At 50.9% G+C, this 20,256-nt stretch overlaps 2 protein-coding genes across 2 annotated transcripts; both read left to right on the plus strand.

The window, feature by feature from the left end:
* Nucleotides 1-258: 258 nt before the first annotated feature.
* GPR162 (G protein-coupled receptor 162) lies at nucleotides 259-6,130 on the plus strand. The gene is made up of 5 exons (XM_027653632.1): nucleotides 259-378; nucleotides 1,586-3,356; nucleotides 4,163-4,352; nucleotides 4,922-5,073; nucleotides 5,244-6,130. Exons 2-5 carry the CDS (start codon nucleotides 2,517-2,519, stop codon nucleotides 5,769-5,771), a joined length of 1,710 nt encoding a protein of 569 aa, XP_027509433.1. The 5' UTR covers nucleotides 259-378; nucleotides 1,586-2,516; the 3' UTR covers nucleotides 5,772-6,130.
* A 1,062-nt stretch (nucleotides 6,131-7,192) lies between these two features.
* Nucleotides 7,193-18,916, plus strand: P3H3 (prolyl 3-hydroxylase 3). Its single transcript, XM_027653680.1, has 15 exons — nucleotides 7,193-7,630; nucleotides 8,368-8,520; nucleotides 9,190-9,376; nucleotides 9,504-9,635; nucleotides 10,473-10,606; nucleotides 10,895-10,984; nucleotides 11,331-11,383; nucleotides 11,567-11,625; nucleotides 12,777-12,901; nucleotides 13,021-13,116; nucleotides 14,440-14,590; nucleotides 14,756-14,873; nucleotides 17,281-17,356; nucleotides 17,778-17,918; nucleotides 18,218-18,916. Exons 1-15 carry the CDS (start codon nucleotides 7,223-7,225, stop codon nucleotides 18,428-18,430), a joined length of 2,136 nt encoding a protein of 711 aa, XP_027509481.1. The 5' UTR covers nucleotides 7,193-7,222; the 3' UTR covers nucleotides 18,431-18,916.
* Nucleotides 18,917-20,256: the final 1,340 nt, after the last annotated feature.

Consider the following 20,256-nt stretch of genomic DNA (forward strand, 5'->3'; position numbering starts at 1 on the left):
GCCCCGCCGCCCCTTCCCTCCGCCCCCCACTCGGCAACCCGGGCCCGCCGGGGGGGTCCGAGGGGCGGGGGCGGCGGAGCCCAGCCCAGCCCAGCCCCGGCTGCACGGCTCCGCCGCCGCCGCCGCCGCTCGGACCCCCCCGCCGTGCCCGGGTTGCCGAGTGGGGGGCGGAGGGAAGGGGCGGCGGGGCAAGAGCGCACCGCGGCCCGGCCGCCGCATCCCCCGGCACCCCCGGCTTTCTCCGCGCTTCTTTGCAATCATTCTGGGTCATCTTGCCCTCCGAGCCCCCTCCCTCGCCTGCCCCTGCATCGCCATCCCCGGCAGTGTGTGCCCCGCAGGTGGGATGGGCTGTGGGGTGAAGCCGGGGAGCAGGGCCAGGTGAGGACGGGTTTCCCCGACCTGGGCTCTCCTGTCTCCGGGAGGGGGAGGACCACAGCCTGTAGCAGAATTGGGCCCCAAAGCCAGCAGAAGCGGGAGGGTTTCAGCCTCAGAGGGAACAGTGTGGGCCACCAGAACAAGCCGAGTGGGAAGGGCAGCAGAAGGAGATGCTGCAAGGAAATTCGTTCCCCTGGTTTTATTGGGGCCGGGTAGCTCCATAAGTGTCTCCAGAGGCCACAGGCCTAACTGCAAGAGTGGTGGTGCTGGGGGGAAAAAAGATGAAACAGGGCAGAATGGGTCATCTCCAATCCAGTCATGGCAAACTGCTCCAGGAAGGAAAGGAGGAAATGCCTCAGGTGGTTACAGAGAGGGTGAGAAAATAGGGAGAAACAGAAGGAAAGGGAGGGGTGGGAACTGAGCCACTATCTCAGACTGGGGGAGCACAGAGCCATTCACATAGAGATTAAGTTTACATTTGCTCTGGTCAAGGCACAGAACAGGCCTATGCCTTCCTGGAATATACTGCTTGGATGTCCTCTATGGATGAAGGCTGAAGAGGGGGTCTGAGCTGATAGGACTAGGGCTCTCTGGCAAAGGTGAGTTTTCTCAGGGCTAGGTTAGCAGTCTTGTTTGCTGGGTTTGTGACTGTGGGGTGTCTGGAGACCAGAACTGCTCTAGCAGGAACATGTGTGGCCAAAAGACTTGTGTTTCAAGACGGTGGGATGGCAGGGTACTGCTAGAATGGTGGAACACACCCATGGATGGGACAGGATGGGAGCAGCAGGTTAAAATCCAGAGCACTAGCAGAGAAAAGCTGAGGCCCAAAGACTGTGGGAGCTGTACGGCAGAAACAAGGAGTGTAGCAGTACACACATGGGAATGGCAGGACTGCAATGGCAAGGGATGGTGCAGATCAGGTGTTCCATGTCAGAAATGGCATTAATAACACTTTGAGTAGGGAGCCTCAGACTGGAAGGACAGGGAGCATGGTATGTCTCAGCAGCACTGGATTGAGTTGCTGCAGGACGGAGTCTGGCCTGAGCTATGCAGAGACTGATGCAAATCTGGCTCTTCTGTTCCTTGAAAGACATAGAGCTGCTCTTCACTGTCTAAATCATGACAAGGTGTTAGTGTGGGCAAGGAGAGAGAGAGATCTGAGGAGATAGAATGATCTTAAGTCTCTTTTTCTCTTTTCTCTCTTCTACAGTGAACCTCATGCCCTGAATCTCCAAGGGAACCTTTGAAAAGGATCTTCCCCTCCCCACCATCTCATTGTTTGCCAGCTCTGCTGTGTACAAAAAAGCTTGAAAGACCAGGCTGAGCCCTAAAAGACAGTGAAAAAGACAATGTAGTGAGAGTGCTGTGAGGTCTTGGATAGGGAACCCTCTGAATCCTGTTCCTAACTCTTCTCTCTGTTGATAGCTCTCTGACAGCCTTGGCAGGAACCTCTACGGGGCCACGAGTGTGGTGGCATTTGGTGAGAGGGGAATTACACACAGTGTATGCTCCACCCTCACTAATTCCGCAGGACCTTTGTTCTCCCTCTTGTCATCTCTGAAAATCTTGGCTAGCTGCTCATTCCCTAGGACACGGGTCAGCTGGCACTTGCTTCTACCAAACTGCTTGGAGTCCCCAGAAGTCCTTGCTTGTGTGTGGCCTTCACCAGTCTCAGTAGGAGGTGGTCTCTGAGTCAGAAGGTGTCTGGCTGTCACATGAAGTAAGGAGAGTTTTTTCTTTGGGGTAAGAGCGGAGGAGGGAGATGAAATAGATGGGGAAGAAAAAAAAAAGTGTGCCCAAGCAAGTGAGGGAAGAAGCACTGGCAAGTATTCATGAGAGAGAAAGAAAGTGGAAGAAGGAAAAAGAAAGAGAACTAGGGAAAAAACAGATGAAAAAGTTAGAACAAGGGAAAGAAATATAATCAAACAGGAGGGAAAGGGAGGACTGAAAGCAAGACAGAGTTGACGGCTGTTCTGCCTGGCACCTGGTGGCAATGCCTTGAGGAACCCCTCCAGCGTGCAAACAACTTGCATTGCAGCAGCAGATGAGGAGGGACGTGGCTCTGCCAGTGCAGAGTCCCGCTCACCCTCTTACAAAACCCCAGCGGCAGGGACAGGGTGCAGTCTAGCAGGGGTGGCAGCATGGGGGACTCTGATTCAGAGTCCACCTTGCACAACAACTCACTGTGGTGGCTGGCATGTGGCATGCTAGCTTTGTTGGCCAACTCTTGGATCATCCTCAGCATCACAGCCAAACAGCAGAAACACAAGCCTCTGGAGCTGCTGCTATGCTTCCTTGCTGGCACCCACATCCTTATGGCAGCAGTACCCCTCACCACCTATGCCGTGGTGCAGCTGCGGCGCGAGTCCTCTGACTATGACTGGAACGAAAGCATCTGCAAGGTCTTCGTCTCCACCTACTACACCCTGGCACTGGCCACCTGCTTCACAGTGGCCTCCCTGTCCTACCACCGGATGTGGATGGTGAGATGGCCAGTCAACTACCGCCTGAGCAATGCCAAGAAGCAGGCTCTGCACGCAGTCATGGGCATCTGGATGGTGTCATTCATCCTCTCCACCCTGCCCTCCATCGGCTGGCACAACAACGGCGAGCGCTACTATGCCCGGGGCTGCCAGTTCATTGTCAGCAAAATAGGGCTAGGCTTTGGTGTCTGCTTTAGCCTCCTGCTGCTCGGAGGAATCGTCATGGGCTTGGTCTGTGTGGGTATCACTTTCTACCAAACCCTGTGGGCACACAGAAGACGCCGGCGGTGCCATCATCAGAGAGCAGAGGAAGCATCATCCTGCTCTTCATCAGCACACACCACTTTCAATGTGCCAGCCATTGTGGTGGAGGATGTACGAGGCAAAAGGAGGTCTTCACTGGATGGCTCTGAGTCAGCCAAGACCTCCTTGCAGATGACCAACCTCATAAGTGCTATTGTCTTCCTGTATGACACACTCACTGGGGTGCCTATCTTGGTAAGCAGCAAGTTCTCCCTTTCCCTTCAGAGTCTGCAGTTAAACCAGATTCATTTTCTCTCAAGTTTTAGAGAAGAAACTCTCCTGTCCCACCAGCTGCAGAACTGCCGCATCTGAATCTGTGTTATTCTGAGCAGCGGTTTTAAAAAGATTGCAGTAATTCTGTCATCCTTCTGCAGCAGCATTTTCTTAAGTCTAAGCCTAGGGAATACACACCACACAGCTAAAACCACTGTGAAAGTTTTAAGTGGCTAAGAGGAGAGGAGATTATTCTGCCGATATTTTTACAATTTACTTGTAAAAACAATGAGATTTTTATTTCTCCAGTTTGCTTCTCGAGAACTGATATACCAGCTTTAAAAGCTGTTGCATCCAGTTTTCTTTTCCCTTCTGCTTGTATAGTTGTAGGCAGCATTCAGGTTTTGGCTGGACGGTTGATTCTCTGCAAAATTGAAGAAGTTCTCAAAGGCAATCATTAAGAGAACAGAGGGGCTTAGTCACAGCTTTTTTTTTCCCCAGTGGCTGCGTCCTTTGTTAGCATGCATTTAGCTCCAGCTCATAATAAACATGGGGAAGAAGGGATGCTAGCACCAGGTCTCACGTTAAGAGATATGACAGCTTGGAATATGATGCAGCAAACCTGGGGCAAGACCCCAAGAGCAGTTTTTCAAAGGGACACAGGGTAATTACTTGATGAATCCTTTACAGACAGATTACGTTCCACTACAGAGTTGATTCTTATCTTTCTCCTTTGATCCCCACTTCTGTCTCCTTTCTTGGCATTGTTTCTTTTTCTTACCTCGAAGGTTGTGAGCTTTTTTAGCCTGCGCTATGATACGGCCCCCACCTGGATGGTCCTGGCTGTGCTCTGGTGTTCCATGGTGCAGACCTTGCTGCTCCCGTCTTTCATCTGGTCCTGCGAGCGCTACCGAGCAGATCTCCGCACCGTGTGGGAGCAGTGTGTGGCTATCATGTCTGAGGAAGACGCAGATGATGGTAAGCTCCTCACGAACCCACAGTCACCTTTCTTCACTTAACCACCTCCCCAGAAGACTACAGAGGAAAGAGGGGGTCTGCCTTGGGAAAGAAATTTGATGGTTTTGCAGGTGGCTAGGTGAGATGCATGTTGCAGCTGGGAGTAACATGCTGTAACCATGAGAAAATTTGTTCTGGAGAAGGCTCTGCCACTCACTGCTTTAGGACTAGCATCCAGGAAGAATTAGTGCAACATCCTTCTCAGTAGTTGCAAGTGTAGAGACACTGTGTGTGGCTGCTGGACCACAACCAAATTGGCATGCTGGGCCTCAGCCCAACTCGCTGATCCAGAGGTCCAAGATCTTTGGCAGTGAGCAATTCAAAGGCACGACAGAAGAAATAGGGCAATCTGTGGGTGCTTTAGTGCACTGCAGGCAGAAAGACAAGGTCCTTGTTCAGAGGTGAGCCCTGAGTGCTGCAAGTAGGGCAGCAAGTCAGACAAGTGTTGGGATGGTGTCCAGGTGCCCTGATAATGCTACTCAGAATTCTGACTGAAAAGTGTTGACTGCCATTCTCCTCCTTGCCAACAGATGGTGTGTGTGATGATTATGGTGATGGCAGGATCTGCAAAGTGAGATTTGATGCGAACGGCGCTGCAGCTGTGAAGCGGGACTCCCGGGACATCAAGCTGCTGCCCATGCACCACATGCTGTTGCCCCAAGACAAGGTGCACTACCTGCAGGTGAGCTGAGAGCCAGCAGGGGCAGCCCCACAACCCACTTCCTTCCTTCTCTGTCAGTCTCCCACGCCTTTATGCCCTCTTGACTCTCTTCTCTGAGAAAGCCTCAGCTACTCCCTTCCTGTTCTGACTCTTCAAGTCTTCCATCACCTTCCTCCTTTTCTGTTTCCCAGGTCCCTATCTCACGGAGAATGTCACATGATGAGACTAACATCTTCTCCGCCCACCGCTCTGCTCCATCCTTCCTACACAAGTGGTCTTCATCTGACGACATCCGCATTGCTACCCCCCGCAAGCCTGGGGCCCCTGGATTCTTGCCTCCTCAGCTGCATGACTACCAGCACCGCCGGCGGCCCCCAGAAGATGAGCTGACAACCCTACGGCAATTTTTGGAGGGGGGGCTACTGCCCCGGGGCTCCAGCTCCAGCGCCTGCTTCTTCCGAGATGAGATCACCACATTCATCGACGAGACGCCGCAACCCACCCCAGCCTGCAGCCCACGGCACTCTCGTCTCCTGCTCGCATCACGCCGCGATCGCCGCCTCTCCCTCGGCAGCAGAGAGGAGGAGAGTGCCGACCGGCCACGGCGCTGCTCCGTGGTTGGCAACGAAGTCTGGCATGTGCAGAACGGAGAGCAGGCGCCATGTGAAAGGACCCTTGAGGCCTGCGAGCCACAGACCTTCCAGGATCCCAAACTATGAGAGACAGCATCAAAAACATTCAGTGCCATCATGATTTTTAAATAAAACTGCGAGTGTTCCCTTTGTTCCGGGACCCAATCACTAATTTGCATTCTCATCTTTCTCGCCAGCAGGCAGGAAACACAGCACCCCACTCTGGTGGGGTAAAAAAGAAGTGGGACAGATCCGCAGAAGGGAGCACAACAGAGGGACAGCCAGCCTGTGCCTGCTCTCAGGTTACAAACACATCCACTGCTGCCACCGCCACTTGGCATCCTCGCCAGTCCCGTCCCTTTGTGAACTCCACCCTCGCATCCGCTCTGCCCTAAGAGAAAAGGCAGGTGCAGAATGGTATTAAAATTCTATATTTGGAGTGTCAATTGTGTGTCTGTTTTTAAAATACTATATTAGTAATAATTTTGTTTCCATAGAAACAAAATGACTGGCCCAATGTTTAATGAATCTTCACAGGCTTCTGGAAGGGAAATGCAGAATGTGCGAGGCTCCTTTCCTCCCTCTTCATCCTTTCTTGTTGGTGCATCTGAAAGGTAGCAGATGCTTCACAGCTCAGGAAAGGGAATGATGCCCACAGAGGAGCTGTCATGGGAGACTGGGTGAAAAGTCTTCCTGTTCATTTCAGGGGATATAGTGCTAAGCAGGAGTGGCCTCTGGGGTTTCTAACATTGCTCAAGCAAAAGGGTTTGCTTTGAGGAAATGCCAGGCTTGAAAAAAATTCTCCCTAAAAAGTCCCTGACCCGTAACATCTCATTTCACCAATGCAAACTGTTGATTCCGGTGTGAACTGTGCATGAAACATCAGATGACCCAAACTTCTCACCTAAACGGGAAAGCTGCCAGAGCCTTCTGGGGGAAGGCCCCCAGCTGCCCATGTCATCAGAGCTGGGAGCGGTGAGATCGGGAACAGGCTCCTGCCCCACACAAAACTCTTGGGAGGGCAGTGCAGGGGTAGCATAAGGGAGATGGACCTTCTCCTGCCTGATGCTGGCTGTAGTTCCAGGCACAGGCATAGGTTTGGCTGTGTGGAAGATGGACCTCCTGCCCAGTGCTGGCTGTAGTTCCAGCCATGGGCAAAGATTTGGCAGTGTCAGAGGAGCTGTGGGAGATAAGTAGCCCTTCACCTCTAAAGCGGTTTTCCATGTGATGGGACTTGGTCTATGAACTATCCAAGTGTGACTCCTGATAGATTACCCCTAACCTCTTATGAGACACCTCGTTGGAGGGGTTTGGGCGAGCCACACCAAAGGGAGGGTTCGGGCTGGGTTGGCTGCCTGAACCAAGGGCCACGTCAGGCGGAGAAGCACCACGACCGGGCGCCCCCGAAGCGGCGTCGCCTCAGCGAGGCTGCCCGCCCACCGTGGCCCTGGCCCGGCACCGCCCCCGGGTGGGCCGAGCGCGGGGCTCGCCGGGACGCCCGCCCGCCTCGGACCCCCTCTCCTCCTACTACTTCAGCCATGGCCTCGCTGCTCTGCCTCAGCCTCCTCGCCGCCGCCGCCGCCACGTCGCCGGGCCGGCTGGTGCCGTACGACCTGCTGTACGCGGACGGGGTGCGCGCCTACCTGGCGCGGGACTGGGCGCGGGCGGCCGAGCTGCTGCAGCGCGCCCTGCACAGCTACGCGGGGCTGCGGGCGGCCCGCCGCGCCTGCCGCGCCGCCTGCGCCCGGGAGGAGCCCTTCCCCGCCGGGCCGGGGCGCTGGGAGGCCGCGCTGCTCGGCCCGGTGCTGCAGCGAGCCGGCTGCCTGCAGCGCTGCCTGGGGCGGCGGCTGCTCCCCGCGCCCTCCGCCCACCGCGCCAGCCGCGCCGTGCGCCGCGACTTCGAGCGCAGGGAGCCCTACAACTACCTCCAGGTGGCCTTCTTCCAGGTGGGCACCGGGCCAGGGGGATGGGAGTCGCCACCCCCGGTGGCTGCTGTGAGCCGGGGCAGGGGGCCTGAGGGGGTGGTGGGCAAGGGTGAACTCTTCGCCCTCAGCCTCGAGAAGAGACGACTGAGAGGGGACCTTATCAATGCGTTGGAATGGGTTGCCCAGGGAGGTGGTGGAGTCACCGGCCCTGGAGGTATTTAAGAGACTAGATATAGCACTTAGTGCCATGGTCTAGTAGACAAGGTGGTGTTAGGTCAAAGATTGGACTTGATGATCTCAGAGGTCTTTTCCAACCTGGTTGATTCTGTGATTCTCTGATTCTCTGAATGTGTATAAATGTGTAAACAGGAGATGCTAAGAGGATGGAGCCAGGCTATTCTCAGTAGTGTCAAGCAACAGGATGAGAGGCAACAGGTAGAAACTGGTGCTCAGGAAGTTCCACCTGAACATGAGGAAGAACTTCTTTACTGTGAGGGGTGACACACTGGAACAGATTGCCCAGAAAGGTTGTGGAGTCTCCCTCACTGGAGATATTCCAGATGCAATCCTGTTCCACGTGTTGTAGAACAACTCTGCTTAAACAGGGAGGTTGGACCAGATGACCTACTGTGCTCCCTGTGGTAGCTGTGGGCAACCTGACCCATTCTGTGAACCCAGGGAGCAGCTGGGGTGAGGGGTGGGTGTGAACATCAGGGGCTCACAGGAGCATGACAGACACTGCTACCTTTTCTCCACAGCTGAAGAAGCTTGATCAGGCCGTGTCTGCCGCTCACACCTTCTTTGTCGCTAATCCCCAGCATCTCCAAATGCGGGAGGACATCGAGAAGTACCAGCGTATGTCAGGAGTGAAGTCAAACAGCTTCCGGGACCTGGAGGCCATGCCACACTGGGTGAGGGCTCAGTGCAGAGCCAGACATTAGCAGCTCTTATTCCATCCTAGGGACCAGTCTGGGACTCTGGTCTGTTCCCACACAAAGGCCATGGCTTCATACAGGGCCCCCATACATAGAATCATAAAGATCACCTAGTCCAAGCCCCCTGCCATGGGCAGGGTCACCTTCCACTAAACCAGGTTGCTCAAAGCCCCATCCAACCTGCCCTTGAACACTTCTAGGGATAGGGCATCCACAGGTTCTCAGGGCAACCTGCTCCAGTGTCTCACTACAGTCCTCATAACAAGCATTTTATCTCCCATCCAACAAGTAGCTTATCTCCAATCAAAAACCTCTTTCAGTTTAAAACTGTAGCCCCTTGTGCTGTCACTGCAGGCCTTGGTCAAAAGACTTGCTCAGACCCCTTTATGTCTGAAAGAATGCAAGAAGGTCTCCCTGGAGCCTTCTCTTCAAGGTGAAGACAAACCACTGCAAGTGTGACACAGAGACTTTTTGGTGACAATTATTTGTCCTAAGTCCGTAAGATTTGCTGTCACTGCGTGGTGGGCTGTGTATGACCAGGCAGGCCCCTAAATTTCAGCACCATCCTGTGAGTGACTCAAAAGTCTCAGGGCATCCTTTGGTGTCACTCACACTGATGAAGGGACCTGGATCTGTCCTTCACAGGAAGCATATGAGGCTGGTGTGCAGCACTACGATGCAGATGAGTACGTGCTGGCCATGGCCAAGCTGGAGGAGTCACTCACAGAGGCCCTGTCAGCACTGGAGGACTGTCGTGCTCTGTGTGAAGGGCCCTGGGAGGATGAGGACGAGGAGGAGGACATGCAACCTGGGCTGTATGAAGCCATTGCAGGTAGTGTTAAAAGCACAGAGGACTGGGTAGGAAGGCTGTGCTCTGCACACTGGACATGTCCCATCTCCCAGCACTCCTGTCTGGAAGAAGTGTGGGCTACTGCCTTTCTTGTTCCTCTCTCTTACAGCCCATTATATTCAGGTTTTGAAGTGCAGGCAGCAGTGTGTCCTTGAAATTGCCACAAAGCCAGGGCGGATTTCTGCCACGGAAGATTTCATACCCTCTCATCTTGATTTACTGCAGTTTGCCTACAATCAAGGTGAGCAGAGCCACAACCCAACAGGTTATGCTGTGGCACTCCTACACTTCCCCTTTGTCTCTGATCCTGGAGGGCAGCATGTCATGGGAAAAAGTGGCACGCTGACCTGAGATCTAGTCCTATCTGCCCACTGACTCTTCCCGAAATCTCTCTTCTCTTGCTCGAGCCTGTGGCCACCTGGGGAGAGGTCCTTTGTGGTCTGCTTCAGTCTCCTTGTGCAGCTTCTGTAATGTGGGGCTGTCCCCATGTCTTTCCTTCAACACACTCCTTTTCAAGTCCTTTCTCCAACTATTTTGTGTGGTTTTATACCTTCCTTTTCAGTACATGGCTCCAGATCAGGCCCCCACTTCCTATCTAGGACCTACACATGCATCTCATGTCAGCAGTCGTGTTCCTTCTGAGCCAGCCCTCCCTGCCCTTGCTGAACTGATGGCCTGTCATGACACTGGCCATCCTGTCACTGTGTCGCTTGCACACATCCCTCAACCCTTCTCTTGCATACCCCTGCTCCTTCCCGCACTGACCCAACTGTCTCTTATCTGCTCTGTCAGACCAAAGAAGCCTCAGACCCCTCATCATGTCTGTTGCATGATGGAGGTGGGACCATCTCTCTTTCAAATATTTACTTTTTTTCTCTGTCTCTTGTGAACAAGCTCACAATAAGTATTAAAGGTTAATTTTCTGTATTCTCTGCGCATCGTTGGGTAGAGGCCCAGCTAGGCAGGGATTGATATGTACCTGGTATAAGGCCAGCTGCCAGATCCTGCTGGCCTATACAATTTGCTGCTCAAGTCCTTCAGAGACATATATGTTTGTTCTCTTCTGTCCCTGCCCAAGTTGGGAACCAGACACTAGCTGCTGAATGTGCTGCTTCCTACTTACTCTTCTATCCCACGGACGAGCCCATGTTGGAGAAAATGAAACAGTATCGCACAGAACTGGGAGAGGACACAGCTGTTACAGCCAGACAGGTACTTACAACTCCAGGTCTGTACTTCTTGACCCTCTCCTGTCCCGTACCACAGCATTACAGTCCAGGAGGCGAAAAGGGAAATGTGTTTCACTGCAGATGTGTGCCAACCCCAGGACTGAAGAAACTGGAGCCTGAGTTTACTTATAGTCTGTCACAGTCAGTGTCCCTTCAGGACAAAACTGCGCTTTAATAGTGCACAGCAGTGTGTTTGGGCAAGTTTCAGCCTGGGCAGGGGTGGCGTTATCTTTAGTAGGGTGATTGTTTGACAGTCTCTTTTCTTCCTTAGAATATTCAACACTATGTGCAGAGATCTTTGATGGAGAAGAAGTTGATTTATTATTCAGTGGAACATCTAGGAGAAACTTTTAATGACCCTGTAAGTAACAGTATCCTCTTAGTCTTCCTGCCCTGATTTCACCAAGACGGTTGCCAGAATTCACTTGAGTAGGAAATGATCCAGAAAGGATCAAATGCTGAGGAGAAGGACCCCAAAGTCCTTGTGAGGTAGATCTTTAAGGCCTTTCCACTGCTCCAGGACTGAAGTTAATTTGAAATTGCTGCTGTAACCATATGCATTGGCTCAATCTGTCTGTCCTGAGAAGTGGTCCAGAACTGTTGGTCTGGTATTCAGTGGAGAAGTAGGTCAAGGGACTGGCTGTTGGACATGATCCACTGTGTGAGAAGTTTGTTGTGTACTGAACCACTTCCATGTGTTCCTACAGGATCTTTGGACTCCAGATGAGCTTATTCCTGAAAACCTAAAGGAGAAATACAGGTAAGATTGGACAAGTTGACTAGGACTGAAATACAAGTTTAGGGGATGGTCCAAGGAACAGTAGTACCTAGAGAAATGAGCAGAACAGGAACAGGAAGGGTGTGAAATGCTACCACAGAAGAGGGTTAGGCATAGCTCTGTGTACTGACAGCCCTGGTATCTGTTTTTTCCCTTGCTCCCGAGAGAGGATCAGGAGAAGCAAAAAGAGGAAACTCTGGATATGGAAGAGAGGGAGAAGAGGGGTGAGTAAAAGAGCTTGAAGAAGGCCTTGGATGCAGTCAACCAGGCTTAGTCAGACTAAGTGCTGTCTTTTCTTCCATGCTCAGACATTTGAATGCTAGCATAGATGCAGACTGACTTGAATGGCTCAGCAAGTCTTCTCACTGTTTCTTTTCTCCCTCTTTGATGCATGTGTAATCTTGCAAAATCTCACTGCGTACACCTCTGGGATGGGAACTCAAAGAGCACTGTGGCCGGAGATGCTGAGAGCAGCCTGAACACGTGACAAGCCTGTGGACGTGCAGATCCCTGTTCAGGGTGGCAGGAGCGTCTACACCAAACCTGGTTCAACTCCACCAGCGCAACTTCAAACAACATTTTTCTGAAGGGGACAAGGAGGGAGGGGCCGGGAAATGGAAACTGGAAACAGACGATTCGGCTTGGGCAAGTCTTTCCCTGAAAAACAGAAATCTAAATGGTTTGTGGCTGAAGGATATAGACTGCAGTGCAGAGTCTTGTGTTCTTGCTGGTCCCCCATTCTTATGTGTGGACACACAGCCTCCTGCAGGCCTCTGTCCTGGAGTCTTTGCTTAAAATGACCCCAAGTGGTTCTCTACCGTGGCACATGGGAGAGCAGATCCTTCTGAGGGCCTGAGTGCCTTGGCATTCCTGACCATCCAGAGGTCAGAGGGGGTAGAAAAAAAGGCCAAATATCAAAAGACCAAATCACCAACTAATACCCATTGCTTCTCTTTGAGGCTGAAGAAAGATTCACTGGAGAGTATTCTGGAGTAAGATATGTGATCAAAAGGAGGGTTGATGGAGGTGTTTACCTGTTTCTTTTCTCCAGAGTCTCACTCCAGTAGGCTGGACCTGTTCTGCTGCTGCGATCCACAGTGCGCTCAACTTTCCCCACCTCCCTGCTGCTGTCCCAGCAAGCCCCAGGTTTCTGCTGGCTCCTGAGCACGCACTGTAGCCCAGCTTCTCTGCTGATGTTCTGGTTCCCCTGAAGCATGCAAGGGGTGCAAGTGGCCCGGGTCTGCGAGGAATGGGCACTTCTAGGGAACTGTCCTGTCTTCTCAGAGAATGTATAGTGCCTCTCCACATCCTTATCCAGGCTGAGGGCTTCTTGTCCAAAACTTGCTCATGCCTATCTGTACTTACTTCTCAACAGGCCCTTTGCCTTTTGAGGGTATTGCTGTCACGATGGATTCCCGCCAGATGAATGGAACCCAGAGGGTTGTGTTTGACAGAGTGCTGACAGAGTCTGAGTGTAAGGACCTTCTCCGATTGACAAAGGTGAGGCCAGAGTCCTGTAAGAGGTCCTGTATGCATCCTCCTTAGCAGGCAGAGTGGTAGGATTTCCATGGAGGAGAGGTGGCAGCCTAATGCATGTCATCTCTATCCTTCTATTCCAGGCAGCAGGAGAAGCAGGAGATGGCTACCGGGCAAGACGGTCACCTCACACCCCACATGAGAGATTTGAAGGGTTAACTGTTTTGAAGGCCATGCAGGTAAAGTGGCTCTGTGAGTCTGCCACCTTCCTGATTGTCCAGAAGGAGTGTTCACCACCTGAGCATTTTCCTCTGTGAATTGCACTCTGTATGGTGTCATGGGTGTATTTTCTCCCTCACAACACATGAGGTCTCCTCTGACCTGATTCCTCCATGATCACCTTTAGGCATGTTGTACATATGCTTTCTCTCCTGTGAGGCATGGTTTCAGGAATGCTACTTGTCCCTGGGTGGTAAACTTACAGACATGCTTACCTTAGAACTGGAGAATAAATTAAGGTAGAAGGAGCCTCTGGAGGTCTGTAATCTGACCTCCTGCTTGCAGCATGTCTAATTCCAAAGCTAGATGAGATCCCTCAAGACCTTGCATAGGCAAGTCCAGAACATTTCCAAGGGTGGAGATTCCCTAGCCTCTCTGGGCACCTTTTTTGGTGCTGTACCACTCTTGTGAGGATTAAATTTTTCTTTATATGCAGCCAAAATTTCCCTTGCTGCAGCTTTTGTCTGTTGCCTCTTGTCTTCTCACTCAGTGTGTGTCTGTCCTTGGGTATCTGTCGGTAGGTCTTGGTCTGTGGGGGAAGAAAGACACAGGGCACACAATAGGGTGATGAGACAGAGAGGTGTCTGCCTGCCCAGCATAGCAGGCAGCTTATATTGAGATCGCTCCCTTCAACTTTCTCACGCATACAATATAAACATATTCTTGCAAAAACATTTAGGCATGCAGCACCTGCACTCAGCCAAGCAGCTTTAACCTTGTACTCTTTATAACTCAAAGCTGTGTCCACGGGAACTATCTAATTAGCTTTACCGCTCTCATGGAAAACGGCCCAACACTTTGTAATATTCCAAACCTCTCAAGCTTCAATTGTGGGGCTACGACTTCACCCCACATGTGTGTCTCTGAGAAGAGTCTGTCTCCATCTTCTGTTACGTGACAGGAGAGTGTAGTTAGATCTTCCTTTAGCCTTCTCTAGGCTGAAGAATTCCAGATCTTTCAGCCTCTTTCTCTAAGTCATGTGCTCTAACATTCCTGTCATCTAAAGACACTTCACTGAAGACTCATTCCAGTCTACTTGTATCCTGTGTGTAGTGGGAGACCCAAAATGATGATGCGTTCCAGATGTGGCTTCATGTGGCAAAGGAGAAAACTGCTGCGGTGTATAGCTCTACTCCTGGCTTATATTTAAATGAGAAAACATGTTCTTTTCTTACCTGAGTGACCACAGGGCTTTACAGGGGCCTCTTCTTCTGTACTGTGTACGTGTATCATTCTTATAGTGTCTTTGTAAGTATTCTAACAGACTTGTTATTCACTTGTAGCTGGCCCAAAATGGGGACGTGGACTGGAGAGACGCGAAATTGCTTCTGCAGGCTAGTGAGAAATCTCGGAAAATCATAGAGTCCTATTTTACCCCTGGAAAGAAACTCCATTTTTCGTTCACACACCTTGTGTGTCGCACGGCAGTAGATGGTAAAGAATCTTTCATCCTGTTAGTCCCTGTTTCCTGGAGAGTCTCCTCAGTTCCAGCCATGTGCTCTCAGGAGACTGTCTTCTGTTTACTCTCACTGTGACCCTTCTCTGACTTATTCTTTCTTGAAACTGAAAACTCCCATATTCATTTTTGTAACTTTTCAGGGCAACAGGAAGGTCGCATGGATCTTAGTCATCCTGTCCATGCTGATAATTGTCTCTTGGATCCTGAGGGGCAAGAGTGCTGGAAAGAACCACCTGCCTATGTATACAGGGACTACAGGTAAGAGGACCTGCATTAGATCATGTAGAGATCAGAGCATCTCCCTGGCCCTATCAGAGGATGAGCTTAGCTTATAGAAACCAGGTGATGGGTTGTTGGCTCAAAGCCATCCAGGACTGTAGCATCAGGCAGAAGGCTGCATCAGTGCCTTCAGAACAAGGTGTGAGGCACCTTCCCTAGGCTGGGAAGAAGACCTACCCTTTTTCCCTCCTTGCTTCTCAGAGCCAGCTTTAACAGAGATCAGAATGGGGGTAGGAGGCTGCACGGACTAGAACCATGATATCAAATTGTTGTCTTGTGGAGCTACCACTGCCAACCTTTTTGATAGTCTGTTTCTTCTAGTCAAGTTCCATCTTTTACAGTCTTCTGTGCATTACTGGAGAAGGATAATCAAGCTCCTCAGAATTCCTTTGTTTGAGCAGTCAGTGTACCTTGGTGACTATTCTCTGTTCACCCTGTCTCGAGATTCACTGCCAATACTTTGTGCTGGGTTTTTCCATTCCGCGTGAGAGTTTATGCTTTTTCCAGCCTGTAGCAGGTTTTGTTACTCTTATGTGCAAGAACGTGAAATACATTTTAATGATGATACCAGTTGTTGCACACTGCAGCCAGATGAGGTCAGTTCACTACAGCTGATTCCCTGCTACTCACCATTCTATCCCTGAGCATCCAGAAATCTTACTTGTCTTTTCTTTGAGTGGTAGCTGTATGCAGAGCAGAAATTTCTAAGCAGCCTATGGCAAGACTGTGGGACTTGAAGGGAATTCCAGTATCATTGAGATGTTTCCCTTCTGATACAGGTGTTGACTTGGTATAATCAGATTGTAAAGTTACCAGGCTTTGTCATGTAACTGGTTAGGTCTCTGTCCTTCCTGGGAGAAAGCCATCCTGTCACTTCATTCCTCCCTGAATTCTCTGACTTCCACTTGAATGTATGGTGAAATACCTTCCTGGAATCTATGCCACTGAGCTATTTTCAGGAGTATCCCTGTCCTCTTGCAGTTTGAGTTGTGACTAACCAAGGGCTCGTGAGCTCACAAGGGCTGAGCTCTTCTGGTATCTTTTTGAATTAAGTCCCTGTGTTCCAAACTTCCTGGGCCTCTTCTGTGTATTTGTGCTATAGTCACTAATGATACTGTTGAATAGGATTGGACCCAGGGCCCAAGAGTCCTAGTGATGCTCCTTCAGGTGAACACTGCTCCCTTTGGTGCCAGCAGTGCACTGGTCACTGTGTGCTATTCACGTGCTCTTCTTCACCTTCTCTGTCTTCATTAGGAATTTCTCCAGTGGCACCATTCTGAATACTTTTACCAGAGTCCAAACTGCTGAGATTGAGCATCTAGTCTTTCCCTGGAAAATCAACTGTTTTGTCAAATACTGTGTGGCTAGCCCAATCTGTTTTTAGTACCCCTGTGTTACATTTTAAGACCATTTTCCATTTACCTCTTGTGCTCCAATTACCTTTCTCCTCAGAAGTGGAGTCTAAAGCCCTGCAGACTATTGAGGTCAGGATAACAGGCCTGTTTAGGCTTCAACCGTTATCCTTACCTTCCTGTCCCTTTGTACATGTAAGAGCTCTCCTTGCTTTTCTCTGCTCATGTTTCCCCCTGGCTTCTCAGCCTTATTAAAACTCTATGGCAGAAGAGCTGTAACTTCCTGGGTTTCAGGGTTGGTAATCCTCTCACTGCCCTTATATCCTTAACATTGCTTCAGCAGCCACAGTGTTGATTACTATTTATTTACCCCAGTCCTATTAATTAAGAGCCTCTGTTGTTCCTCTGAAGTTTTCTATCAGCTTCATTGAATACCAAGAGGAACTCACACAGTTTGTGGTCCATTCTTTCACCTAGTTGACTGTAATCTCACCCGTGCTGCACAGCGACCTCACTACTTCTCTTTTTGTATAACTTTAGTAAAGAAATTTGGTTTAATTTTCTTTTTTCTATGCACCAAGCCTCTTTTTGATCATTCTTATGTTACCTTGAAATGCCTTGGCTGTTAAGACATGGCTTTCTTTGCTGATCAGTCTCTTCTTCCAGACACTGGATTATTCCCAACCCTAAAACATAAACAACGCTATGCCAGGTCAGAACCAGGGTCTGTCAAGCCCTGAACATTGTCGCAGATGCCTCTGCACGCTGCAGAGGATTAAGAAAAAACAAAACAAAATGGGACAAGTGCATAGAGCTAATTCCCTGGCTCACTCTCCCAGCCTCCCTTGCAGCTCAGGGACTCCCCTGAGCTAGGCACTGCTGTATTTAACACCCTCAAATGGATTCTCCTGGTAACTGGTCTATTCACTTTTTGAATGTGTGGTATCCACAGCCTCCTGTGACAAGGAGCGTGGGGAAGCACCTGGGAGGAATAAGCTTCTCATCTCATATGTACTCTTCCTTTTTGTCCACAGTGGCATTCTCTACCTCAATGATGACTTCCAAGGTGGGGGGCTTTTCTTCACTGAAGTGGACACTGTGACTGTCACAGTAAGTCTGGGACTGGCCAAAAGAAGGAGAGAGGACTGAGGGTGAGACTCAGTCTGGGTGGGAGGAAACTATTTGGTTATTGAATCCCACCATTCCAAAAACAGTCCAGTGCTGATGCTGTGGCAGATTCAAATACGGACAGCTAAAGGCAAATTGAGGCAAATCTCAGATGGAGGAGAGGTTAACTCTTTCCTAACTGAGATTTTCCAGGTTCTTCCAGTCTGTGGGTGTCTGTGACCCTTTTGTCCCTTTGATTCTCTCTGCCCCTCTCCAAGGTCTTCCTTGCTCACAAGACTGGCCGTGGATGCTTAGCCGCTCTCTGCTCTTCCATGTTCCCAGAGGCAGTGCCACCTCTATAGAAAGACTCTGTGCTTCAGAGCAGGGGACTGATGGCTTCATGGTCTTTTCTCTCTCTTGGCAGGCCGAGGTGCATCCTAAGTGCGGGAGGCTGGTGGCCTTCAGCTCTGGCAAGGAGAACCCCCATGGCGTGTGGGCAGTGAGCCGCGGAAGGCGCTGTGCCATTGCTCTCTGGTACACACACTCCCGGGAGCACGCGGAGCAGGTGAAGGACCATGCTGAAGAAACAAATACAAGTACCTCCAAGTGAGATCAAATCCTGCTGAGGAATAGCTTTTGAGTTTTCCCTTGGGGCAGGGCCTAGTACAGCAGCTGGGGGTTGGTTGCCCTCTGACAAGGTGTGTGGTGGAGGGGCCAGCCTGTGATGGGTCCTGCAGGAGAGAATGGGCTCTGGGGTGGTTGGATGGATGTGGCAAAGACATGATGTGCCTTGTGAGCCCCTGCAAGCAGAGCCGAGACCCCAGCAGGAAGGGGCTCACATCTTCTCTGTCTATATGGCTGCAGGAACGGGTGAAGGCAGAGGAGCTGATGGAGCAGAAGGCTGTGGAGCAGGACCAGCTTGATGGAGAAAAACATCAGGGGACTGATCGCAGCAGCAGATCCTTCTCAGAGCCTCCTGTTCCCAACAGTGGAACCAAGCCCGCAAATCGGAGACAGAAGCCTGGCTCAGACAGCAAGCAGCACCCCAGGGTGCTGCGGGCCAGAGATGAGTTCTGAATACACAGGGCCCTGAGGGCAGGACTGGCACACACCATGGCCTGGCAGGTCATGGTAGGACCGGGACCATCGAGGCCTGGAGCAGTGTAGTAGCATGCTAGAGCTGTAGTGATGGGAAGGGATGCAGCTTTCTTCTCTGTGGTGTCCCAGCAGCTGAAAAATGGGAGAAGGGCAGAGTGTGGAAGTCAGTGGCACCTGGAACTTTTTTCACTGCCTCACCAGTTTGTGTCACTCAGAAGTAAGAAGATAAGGTCTTCTCACCCCACTCCTCTCAGTGCCAACTTTTTGGTCATCCGGGGCTAAATCTGAAAGGGGGAGGAGGAGCCTGGAGTCTTTCAGGAAGGGCTGTCTCACATTTAGGAATTCAAAACTGAAGCCTTTGACTTTCCTAGGCACCTGCAGATTCCAGAACCTCACCACTGGTCTGAGACAGGGAAGGTGAGGAACTGTGAATATATGGAATAAAAGCAAAATGCTGGACACAGATATTGGTGGGAGCTGGAGTCTGTACACCACGAGGGAGACGTGTACACTTGTTGCTGATGGAAATTTAATTAACAAATAATGGAAGGGGGTTGAGTGCTCGGTGAAAGAAATCAGTGTTTGCCTAGATGAGAGAAAGTGAGTTCAGCCATGACTAGCATGGAAAGGGTGAGGAGTGCCTTTAAGAAAAAGCACTATATGCTCACGTTTCCCTGCAGCAAAGCCTCTCTTTTTTTTGTTTGTTTGTGTTTTCTCTCTCCATGCACTAAATTGTCCCTGAAAGCAGAAGAGAGATTTTGTTTATCATTCTCCACCCTGATAGAAAGACAATCTGCTGTCACTGCCTGGGAGATTAGTGTCCCGAGATGGGATTATTTTGTAGCCAAATAGGAATTGAATGGGGTGGATATGGAGTATCAAAAAGAGCAGTGACCCTTTTCCTGGGAAGCATTAGAGCCAGAGATCAATCTGTGGTCATGACATACTCAGGCCTTGATGAGTTGTGCATGGAGACCTCAGCTACAGTTCAAGTGGAAGAAATCTGTAGGGCCAGATCAGTGGTGTAAGAGGTGGGTGAGTGATCCCCTCATCACTGTTTGCACAGGGCCCCTGCTCTGTGGAAAGGGAAGTCTCTGCTCAATCTGAATCCTGTCACTTCCTTAATGTGCAGGCTTGGGAAACCTGCATTGGCAACTCTTTGCTTGCCATCCTCCCCAGGGTCACAGGAAAAAGACAGTTCAATGTGTGCATTTCAAATTCTTTCTCACTGGCAAGGGGTCCATCACATCCTAGTATTCACATGTCCATCCTGATGATTTATGTGGGGGTGCTGAGTGGTTCCTTCCTGGTGAGGACATGTTGGAGAGTGAGGGGCCAATGTCCACATCTCTGGGTTGCTTTGCCCAAAGGTAGCTTGGGTGATTAGACTGATGGCCTCCTGACGTCAGATGAGATCCGTTAAAAGGTATTTATCTCGGGCTTGGGCCAAAGCCGCGGGAGAGATTAAAAGAGATTGAGGCCAAGATAATCCCCTTGCAGCATCCCACTAAAGTGGCTGCCAAAAGGCATGCCACCAAATCTTTTGCCACCCTGGACCCCTGTGCCCAGTTCTAGTTTCCCCATCCAGAGCCCCATTTGCTGCCCCGAGAGGATGTGACGGCCCTGCCATTGGTTTTCCCTTATCAGGGCTTCTGTGGGTGGCATCATTCCTCTTTCTGCCCTGCCCAGGACATGCGTAGCATGCTGTCCCCAGGAAAATGAGAATTCCTGTGGACTGTGAGGTACAGCAAGCCCTGCCCCAGTGGCTGATAATCCAAGCCTGTTCTGGCTAATCTTCACTTTAT

This window comes from Corapipo altera, unplaced genomic scaffold (assembly GCF_003945725.1).
Source record: "Corapipo altera isolate COAL_440 unplaced genomic scaffold, ASM394572v1 61, whole genome shotgun sequence".
NCBI classification, from domain to species: Eukaryota; Metazoa; Chordata; class Aves; order Passeriformes; family Pipridae; genus Corapipo; species Corapipo altera.